The sequence below is a fragment of the Galeopterus variegatus genome, unplaced genomic scaffold (assembly GCF_000696425.1).
Source record: "Galeopterus variegatus unplaced genomic scaffold, G_variegatus-3.0.2 Scaffold14762, whole genome shotgun sequence".
NCBI classification, from domain to species: domain Eukaryota; kingdom Metazoa; phylum Chordata; class Mammalia; order Dermoptera; family Cynocephalidae; genus Galeopterus; species Galeopterus variegatus.
Window position 1 is genome coordinate 14590 of NW_007740873.1, and position 11158 is coordinate 25747.

An 11158-nucleotide genomic window follows, 5' to 3' on the forward strand; every position below is an offset into this window, starting at 1 on the left:
ACAAAAAGGAAAAAAAAAAAAAAAAGTAATAATGGTAACATATTATAACCCATTGAAGTAACTATGAATACATAAGTCCACATGTTGAATATGAAGTGGATATTCATAATGCAACAAAATACTTCTCTATAAATTCTCAAATTAAAAAAAAAAGTCTTAAAGTACAGGGGTGAAATCTGGCAGAAACCACTTTCATCCATGTTCAAAGTGAATGCCATTGTCCTGGGACAGATTGAAATCATGCAATGTCTGATAGGATGCAGTAAGTACACAGTGTCACTTCTGGATATTCCTGAGCAGAGCCTAATCAGGAGGTAAATTCAACCAAATACATACTGAAAGACATTCTACAAAATAACAGATAAGTAGTATTCAAATGTGACAAGAAGATGAACACAAGGAAAAATTGAAGAACTGGTCCAGACTGAAGGAAACTAAAGAGACATGGGCCAATAAAGGCAATAAGTGAATACGGACTTGGTCATTTATTAAAAAAAAAAAAAAAAAAAAAAAAACATTATTGTGACAATTGTCAAAACTGTAAATAAAACTGAGTACTAGGAGTAGTGAGGTATTAATAATGATTTGGTGATTCCACCGTAGTATTGTTGCTATGCAAGAGCATGTCTTGTTTGTAGGAAACAAATAGTAAAGTCTTACAGAATTGGGCTGTTCTTCATTATTTTATACTCAAATGGTTCAGAAGTAAAAATTAGTGCATTGTATTGTACTTAGAACCTTTCCATAAGTATAAAGCAGTTTCAAATTTTTAAAAAAATAAATAAAATACCAGTTTCTGCAGAGCATGTTAAAGTTACTCCAAAGCATTTTATAACAGCACAATAGCATCCTTTTTACCATTATAAGACCAAGTAATTTACTATAGATGCACCAGGAGGACACTGGTTTTTCAAATAAATGTCACTCACATACAAATCATTATCTAAAGGCATAGGTCTCCTTTATATCAATTCACTAAATGGATTCCATCTAATTCTTGGTTTGGGAACCTCTATATTCTAAACCTCCCAACCATTCAACCTTATTTCCCACAGCTCTTCTGCATGAAAGCTCTGAATAGTGATAACCAACATGAGTACTAGAAAAATTGATTTTTTAAAAAAATCATTCATCTGTTTTCATGGGTACAGGGCTGATTTCTACCCCTTGTGCCTTTCCATTACCACTGCACAGTTTCCCAAACATTTTAAATTTATTTTTTTTTGAATTTTATTTATTTATTTATTTGTTTATTGCTGCTGGCCATTAAGGGCATCCAAGCCCTTGACCTGGGTGTTATAACAATGCCCTCTAACGAACAGAGCTAACTGGCCACTGCCAACTGCGACTTGTTAAAACATCAAGAGGAAACAATGAAATGGAAAGAAACTCCATGTTCATGGTTTGGAAAAAATAATATTGTCAAAATGACCATATAACCAAAAGTGATCTACAGATTCAATGGAATCCCTATCAAAATACCTATGACAGTGTTCACAGAAGTAGGAAAAACAATCCTAAAACGTGTGTGCAACCTGAAAAATCCCCTAAGAGCCAAAGCAATGATAACCAAAAGGAACAAAGCTGGAGGCATCACACCACCTGACTTCAAATATATTATAAAGCTGCAGTTACCAAAACAACAAGGTACTGTTATAAAAACCTATACACAGACCAATGGAACAGAATAGAAAGCATAGAAATAAAGCAATGTATTTACAGCCAGCTAATTATTTATAAAGGCAATGAGGATTGATTGGGGAAAGGATAGTCTCTTCAATAAATGGTGCTGGGAACACTGGAGATTGATATGCACAAGAATAAAACTAGACGAGTAGTGAGCACACTTGATTGCCAGCTGCTGATTCCCATCATCACTGTCATTCTGGAGGTACATTTGCCAGAAAACCTTTTTCTTGCCTGGTTTCCTGTAGAGCTGTTAACAAGGGTCCTGAGATTTGGAAGTCAAAAGAGGAAGATTCAATACTATCCATCAGTGCCAGCAGCCTAACACATGGACAGCAGTAAGGACTGGAGAGTCACCAGGAGAGGTGCTGCAGGCAGCTGAGAGCATCAGCACCCCCACCCCTTGGCTTCCTAGACAGGTCGGAGGACCACATGGTTATGCAGCTTATAAATTCATTTCTGGAAGAAAACCAGAGAATCTCCTGTTTCCAGTATTTGCATCTTTGACTGACATGCACATTAGCAATTTTTAAAAACATTTTATTTATTTTTCAGTGGAAATTAGTTCATGGAACGTATCTGTGAGTTACAGCATTGAATATCAATGCCTGCATGCAATATGTGATGTTCAAGTCTGTATAATTAGTATATTCAACATTACACATTTCGATCAATTTTCATGGCCCTTTACCAATATCCCCCTTACTCGTCTCCCCGTTTCCCACTTCTGGTAACCTGTTTTGTTCTCTTCTTTTGAAAGTTCAATGTATTATTATGATTGTTTTATCTTTCTTTCTTTAGTTCTTTTATTTATTTATTTTTTATTTTTCTTATTTTTTTGCTCTGACATATGAGTGAGGACAGACTGTATTTCTTTTACTATGCCTGGCTTTTTTTTACTTAACATGATTTTCTCTAAGTTCATCCATGTTGCTGTGAATGGCAGTGTTTCGTTATTTTTCATAGCAGAGTAGTATTTCATTGTGTAAATATAGCACATAGTCCTTATCTGGTCATCCGCCAATGGACATTTATGTTGGTTCCAACACTTGGCTATTGTAAATAGATGTGCAATAACCATGGGAGTGCATGTGTCACTTTGACATGATGATGTCCATTCCTTTGTTTATATACCCAGCAGTTCATGACAGTTCTGTCTGTAGTTGCTTGAGAAAATTCTTATAATTTTCCTTAATGGCTATACCAATTTACAGTCCCACCAACAGTGGCTCCCCTTTCTCTGCATCCTCACCATCATGTGTTTATCTCTGTCTCTTTGAAAATGGCCAGTCTAACTGGGGTGATGATAACTTAGTGTGGCTTTTATTTGCATATCCCAGATGCTGAGTGATGTTGAGCATATTTTTCATGTGTCTGTTTACCATTTGTACATCTATCTTCTTTTGAGAAATGCCTGTTCAGAACCTTTGCCATTTTTTAATCATGGCATTATTTTTTAACTTTTAAATATTTGAGTTCCTTGTATACTCTGGATATTAATATTTTGATGAATGCTTACCTGGCAAATGTTTACTCCCACTGTGTAGGTTGTCTTTCCACTGTGTTAATTGTTTAGTTTGCTGTGCAGAAGCTTTTTAGTTTGGTACACTCTCATTTCTTTATTTTTCCTTTTGTTGCCTGTTATTTTGGAGTTCTGTTCATAAAGACTTTGCCCAGTACTACTTTCTGAAGTGTTTCCTGTATGTTTTCTTTTAGGAATTTTATAGTTTCAGAATATATATTTCTGTCTTTAATCTCTTTTGAGTTGACTTTGGAATATGGTGAGAGGTACGGGTCTAGTTTCATTGTAAAGCATGCAGTTTAGACTCTCATTTCCTGTATTTAAAAAGAAAAAACAAATCCTGCTTGAAATAGCTAGAGTGACTACATTTTTGGTGAAAAAATCCCAACAAATGTCATAACACAAACTCCTCAGATTTTATGATCTCTGTTCTTCATAAAACTGGGAAAGACATTGTCCCATCTGTGCTGCTGGGGCAGAGGACAAAGAAAGAGGGTTACGGTTCAGATGACCCTCCCTGACCATTCTATCAAAACCTTCCAGTGACCTTTAGAGCATGACTGCATCTGAGAAACACTCTCATCAGATGGAGGCACCAGGAGGAGCAGCTGGGGCAGCCCAGCCTCACACTTCTGCTTCCCTGGGGGTTTATGTTCGGGCTTGTGACACTGTGGGAGGATAACTCTTATACTGTTGACAGTAAAATGTTCCAAAATCATCAGGCTCCAGGCTGCTGATGGTAAGAGTAAAATCTGTCCCAGATCCACTGCCACTGAACCTTGAGGAGACCCCACTTTCCAAATTGGATGCACCATAGACCAGGAGTTTAGGAGCTTTCCCTTGTTCCTGCTGATACCATGCTAAGTAGTTGCTAATGCCCTGACTGGCCTGGCAAGTGATGGTGACTGTGTCTCCTAGAGATGAAGACAAGGAGGATTGAGACTGGGTCATCTGGATGTCACATCTGGCACCTGAGGATGGAAAACATAAAGACTAATTACTATATGATTAATCATGTTATAAGAGGACTTCCCTGAAAAATTTGACAGCACTGACCATAGTAGCAGAGTAAATTTCTAGTGTTGTCCCTCCTTTCCTGGGAGCCAGAGCAGCAGGAGCCCAAGGAGCTGAGCGGGGGCCCTCATGTCCATGCTGTGTCCTGACTGGGACTGACTCCTGCACAGGGTGTGAACAGCCTATAAGTAAGTCTTCAGGGCAGTGGGCTGTGCTCTGGGAACATGCAAATGACAGGGGTTTAGACATGGCTAGGCACAGCTGCAGTGCTGACTCCTCTCAGTAATTCAGCACAGGGGCAGTGTCCCCAGGTGTTCCACATCACACCAGGGAGCACAGATTTGTCTGCCAAGAACACATTTCTTTCTGGAAACCACAGGNCAGAGTGTGAACAGCCTATAAATAAGTCTTCAGGGCAGTGGGCTGTGCTCTGGGAACATGCAAATGACAGGGGCATAGACATGGCTGGGCACAGCTGCAGTGCTGACTCCTCTCAGTAATTCAGCACAGGGGCAGTGTCCCCAGGTGTTCCACATCACACCAGGGAGCACAGATTTGTCTGCCAAGAACACATTTCTGGAAACCACAGGAAAGGGTCAGTCTGCTGTCCTGTTAGCAGTGTTCTACTGCTCTCTGGGGTTCAAAACCCACTTCTCTTATTATCTCTCTATCTAAGACAATGTCTCTCAGATAAAACACACCCTCAGAAAAGAAAAGATAATCTTAAGGCTCCCTTCCTTGAGAACTCTGCATATTACTGAGAGCTGAAATGCTTTTTCATTGCTCTGATTCCCTGATAATCTCGGCGTGGTAAGTTATCATTTCTACCATTCGGAGATGTGGTGAGTAGAAAAGGAATTTTAAAAAGTGCTTATGATTTTTCATAAAATGCCCAGATATTGTGTGTCTGCCTTTGCTAAATTAAACAATTTGGTATGAGTTTTTGTTGGTGCAAAAGAATTTGCATCTGTCCATAGGTTTTTTCATAATATGTATTTTCCATGAACTTTCCGAGGACCCCTAGCAATCTTAACATTTTTATCCATGAAGGAAAATATGAATCCATGAGTTAAAGTGGCTATTTAATGAGGAATTAGTACATGAGTTATCAAGGAACTTTTCAACAAATTTTTAATTGCAAATGCAAGAGAGAAATCTGACAGATGCAACCTTAATTGAGAAACTGAATTGAGCATATCAGTAACGGGCCTGATTGAAATTATGGAGCACCTAATGGGAAGCCATGAGCAGAACACAGCATCACTTCTGGACATTCCTGCCAAAGATGTGTCACCTGAATCTAACCATGAGGAAAGCAAACAAATCCAGCCTGAGTGACATTCAACCAAATAACTGATGTGTAATCATCAAAAGTAATAAGATCATGAAATTTAGGGAAATACTAAAAAACTCTTCCAGACTGAAAGGAACTAAAGAGACAGGGAAGCATGTGTTTCTAGGCTGGATGAGTTTGTTTCAAAAGACATTATGAGTGCACCTGTCAACACTTGAAGCAATCCTGTGGGTTAGATCTAGTAATATAATAATGCTGACTTTCTGATTTCATGGTTGTACTGGGTTATGTAGAATCATTTTTCATTTTTAGGAAATACATAGCAAAGGCTAAGAGGTCGGGGCTGTCAGTTCTTCAACTTACTCTCAAATGGATCAGAAGAAAATAATTTGGGCTGCACTTATAACATTTCTGTGTGCTAAATGTATTCTAAAACATTTCAGAATGGCTTTATCCATCATTAAAGTTATTAAAGGACCAATTAATCAATTGCAGAAACACAAAATGTCACACATGTCCTCAAAGTAACATGCAATCCATTCAGTTCACTGGGTATTCAAGATACCTGAGGCTCTGGACAAAAACATGTCTGTGAATGACACACCCTTTGAGGAACCGTGGTACTTTTTGTCTTCAGGTATTTTAAAGCTTTTGTTTACTGCATACATATTTATAATTGCAATTTCCTTGTAGTGAATTGACTATTTTATCGGTCGTTTAATATCACTCTCTATCCCCAGTAACTTTCTCTTCTGAAGTTGTAGAGTATAGTTTTCTTTAAAGTGATAACTTGCGAGTTCTGCTGAGCTTCTTATAGTTCAAAATTTATTTCCCTGACCAAATTTGTGAATATTCTCCTATTATTTATTCAAACATTTCTGGGGGAATTCAATTACATTAATTTATTGCTTCTTAATATTTTCCAACATGATTCTAAGTGCCTTTTTTGTTTTTGTTTTTGTTTTGTGTGTGTGTGTGTGTGGTTTTTTTGGTGTGTGTGTGTGTGTGTGTGTGTGTGTGTGTGGTTTTCCAATCCTTTATCTCTATGGTTCAGATTGGTTGGTTTCTATTTATTTTTAAGTTCAATCACACTTTTATATGTCACATCCATCCTGTTTGGGGGTTCACCCACTTGAATATTTTTATGTCAGATATTATGGTTTTCAGTTTAAAAATTTCACTGTGTTCTTTTAAATTGTTAATACTTTAGAACACAACATGTGAAAGAATAAAAAAAAAATTACTGCGTCTATTTAAACTATTCAAAGGGACTATTGACACTGTGCGCCTGGGCTCTTCCTCTAGGGACTGCACTCCAGGCTGTGGCTCTCGCTGGGCGCTTGTTCCTGCAGCACATTCATGCTCCCTCTGCTGGCTGATGTGCGCCCTCTAGTGGCACTTCGCGACAGCAAATTCAGCCTTTAACATATGGAGGGAGTTACATAGTCCACTAAGAAAACAAAAGCTATGGATTCCTCTCCCCAAAAACTGCACTATCAAAGAGCATTAACATAATGCTGACGAAAATTTTAAATAAGGAATTTCATATATTCTGCTGGGAACTGTGGTCTTACTGTTTACTTTAAAAGTATGTATTTGTGACCGCATGGGAAATCGTTACACTAGATTCTTTAAAGCCTTTGTCAGAAAATTTCTACATCTAAATAATCTCATCGTTGGAATTTGTTATTTTTCTGTTTTCTGAGAATTAGTCACATTTTCCTACTATTTTATATGTCAAATAATTTCAAATTGTATCCTGAACATGGTAAACATTATCCTGAATCTCACTACAATCCTCTGGAGAATTTTATTTTGTCATTATTGTGGTTTGTTTGAGTTTTACATGATATGTTCTGTCATTCCTTTAACAAGGAACAGCTCCAGTACAAGTTAGATTTTCAAAGATTTGCCAGGATGTTTCTGTTTGGCTCTGTGATGTGCATGTGCCACGCGAATGTTAACTGGAGACTTGCACTTTGGTTAATACAGTATCCTATTGACTAAAGTCTATATTCTATTGGGGGGGGGCGGGAAGTGTTTTCTGCTCAAAATGAGATGAACCATTACCTTGACATTCAGTTTGTAAATAGTTCATTCACAGGAGTAAAGTATCTCCACTTTCAGTAATCACATTACCCCACCACAAACTATTAAAAGTCTTATTTTAAATTTTCTCTCAAGGTTTTATTTTCCTGTACAGCCACACATTTCTACATAAGTACAGCCTCTCTCTAGCAAAAAGAAAACAAGAAAGAAAAGGAAAACATAATGAGAATTTCTTTACATTCATCAGACCACAGGGCACCTCTTACTGTTTCATCTGGCCAGAAAGATGAGTTTTTATTCAGGCATATAGGTGTCTTTGGTGACAGCCACTGCTGTACCAGTGAAAATCTATGACCAGAGAGAAAGAATAAAGAAAACAGTGACCTTCCCCCTACTCCTGCATTCACAGTTGTCCCTTTCCCCGGTCTTTTCTCCAAAACAAAGGATGGCTTTGGATATGTGTGTGTGTGCGCGCGCACGTGTGTGTGTGTGTGTGTGTGTGTCTCATACCCATTGAACTCTTGCTTAGTTTGGGCTTTCCGCATGTCACATATGAGAGATAAACATGCCACACAGTCTTTTAATACTGTTCCTGCCTTTGGAATCAAGAGATTCACATTTTGCAAGTTTTTAGGTATTCCAAGAGTATTTCAGGCTCTTTATGGAATACACAGTCAAGCATCCTTCTGTAAGTATGCTGTGTAAAAACACAGTTTTACAATTCTTGTTGACATAGTGTTACAACACTCTGCTCAGGTATTTTAGACATCTCTTATGACATATAAATATACTTCATAAACTGTTCTACTTTATTCATTTTTTTATTTACAACACATCTTTCTGAAAATGCTAACATTATGTTCTCACATTCAAATTAGATGTCATATTGTGGCATTTCTTTTGATGATGATCTATGCCTTCTGAAAACAAGGTGACAGGTGTTTCAGCTGTTCTTTCTGCTAGTGGAGGAGAAATGGCTCCGACTCACAACACCCTCACCAGTGGGGGTCTCTCTCAGACTTGAGCACAGTAATGGGAGCATCAGTGATTTTTCTAGTGACCTGAAATCTCAGCATCCTCTTCCTTGTTTGATACTTGTTTTGTGGAGGACATAGCTTTCCTGATGGATTAAATAAATTGTGAATTTGTTATATATAAACAGGTCAGTGAGCAAGCCTTGAGCAACAGGATAAGATGTGGGAAAAATTAGTGATGGTCCCAAGGGGGTGTAGCTGGCTTTACTCTCAGATGCACCACAGTATCTCCTGTGCAGGTATAGAAGCAGTTCTCCATGGGGTGTCAGACTCCTCGGCTGTCCTGTCACTGTGGAAACAGGCCCTGCTGTCCCTGCTTTGTGCTTTGCTCCTTCACCTGTGGACTTTTCTGGGCACTAAACTGTGACCCAGGGACAGTAGAATGGTTGATTTGTCTTTCTCAGCTTTCCTCAGTGTGGGTTTAGCCCTTTGGCTGTTTACCTGTTTATTAAACAAGCTGGATCACGAGATACAATCAGACATAAGCTTTATTGTTCACCCCATAAGTCTAGCTTTTCCTTGTGGGGTCCATTTCTCTTGTCCCTTGTGTGAAATCTCTGGCAAGTCTCATGCCTTTCCCAGCAACTCTTAAATAATAGCATTCTATGGACATTTTTTTATCAGAGTGGAGTCTTCCTTGAGTGCACGGCAATGCTAGTCCTCTGAAGAAGCACTAACTGTCCAGTGCGTCCCCTCCCCCACCTGGGCTCACCATGGGCTGTTGTCTGAGGTGGGGGAGCGTCTGGTGGGCTTCAGCTCTCTTTCATTGTCTGGTTTCAGCTACTTCCAGCTCCTCCATGTGTGAGGAGAGCAGCCACCCCTCCCCAGTGCTGCGAGTCGCTGCTTCTTCCAAAGAACCCACCTGTCATCTCTCCACCCTCCCCCTGCATAGCAGCGCATCAGACCATGCTCAGCTTTAGTTTCCTCAGACAGGAATAAGACGTGCATCCCCCACGTGCACACACAAGCTTCTGAAAACACACATCACACTCCTCAGGCAGTCGCAGAGGGGAAATATAAGAATCAACACACTCATAACTCCCTAAAAAATAATTTCTTTTCTTCTCGCCATTGATCACCACAATGGTAGCTTTTTGTTTGGTGGTGGAGCGGGTTATGTGTGTGTGCTTTTAATGTGAAAGGGCCACAGTAAAAATAGTTTTCAGAAAACATGGTTAACGGGGAGCATCTACTATGTTGCAGCCTCACCAGAATTAGGCTGAGAGAGTCTCAATTGCAAGTGAGATGCACTTAATCTGGAGGGTTTATAAAAGGGCTCCTATGGGTCAGCCTCACTCTCGGGACCTTGAAGAAGGAAAGTCTTCGGACCAGGAAATAGGTTTCTGATTGGAGACAGCCCTAGAGGTGAGGTTATTTTGTCACCTTTGCACATAGGAGGTGATTGATCCCTGCTCCTAGGGACCCCCTTGATCCCTGCTCCTAGGAACCCCTTGACTGTCTCTCTCCCGGCTCCCTCTCTCCTTTAGCTCCATCCACCCAGGATTCAGCATCTTCCTCCAGCATGTCTTCTCTCAGTGTTGTCTTCAGCAGCAAATGGCATCTGCCTTCTGAGTTTCCTCTGCTTTTCAGCTCCTGGCTTTGCTACAACCTGATAAATATCTTCCTGGATTTGAAGACACAATTTCTATGTGAGAGTATCTGATTATCAGTTAATCTCCATTATTGTTGTTTGACATATATTTATACTTGCTGTTGCAATAGCCACTGGTAAGTGTTTAGCTTGATTGGTCTTGTGTCAGGTGACACTTTTTCCCATAATATATTCCAATTTTTTTATGTGATCCTTAACTTCAGTCCTTTTTTTTTTGTCCTGTTTTTATAAAGATTCCACCTAGAAGATCAGGTAAAATAAACCCTCTGGAAGTGTTATCTCAGTTTTTCTGGTGCATGGATTTTTCTGCTACCCTATCAATACACCTAGCCCCACCCTGTCAATCACTCTCCAGCACATGCCCCATGTTATTATTATATGTGATCAGAACTGAAAGTTAATTCATTGCAGGACCAAAGAGTCAGAGTTCGGTTTATGTAGTAGTAATAAACTTTTTGTATTAATTGTATTGGGTAATATTAGTAAAATTTGATAAGGTAAGTAAAACTTATACCAATTCAGATGGCAACTGGTTCCCAAGTCATGAAAATTATCAAGATGGAGACAAATTAAAACCACCTGGACTTATTCATCAAAAGATGAAAAATGCTTGCTGTTTAGCTAGTTTCTATTTGGGGAATATTATTGGGAGTCACTTGGGAAAATGTTGCATAGAAGATAAAGGATAACCTAATAAGAGAGAAAGAATTTGGATGGTGGCAGGATTTATACTAGTCTTATGTGCTTGAGAGTTCTGGGTTTGGGCAGGTTTGTCCTTTCTCCCATGCACCTGGTTATGGTGCCTATAAAGAACAAACTAAACTAGTTTAATCTATTTTGTACCAGCTTCCTTAAGAAAGCACCAAAGGCAGACAGCAGAATAGTTCCTAGTCTTCCACCTTCCTGATTTTATAAATAGTTATTGAAGTCACAAAGGAAGAAAGGAG

The 11158-nt window shown here is 39.1% G+C and overlaps 1 gene segment (V, D, J or C); it reads right to left on the reverse strand.

Annotated features, from left to right (window-relative positions):
* Positions 1-3856: 3856 nt before the first annotated feature.
* On the reverse strand, positions 3857-4179 carry LOC103582059 (the record flags this gene model as incomplete). The annotated part of the segment is given in 1 exon segment: positions 3857-4179. A coding segment is annotated over 1 exon segment (323 nt), but the record flags the coding sequence as incomplete, so codon positions are not given.
* Between the last annotated feature and the right edge of the window lie 6979 nt (positions 4180-11158).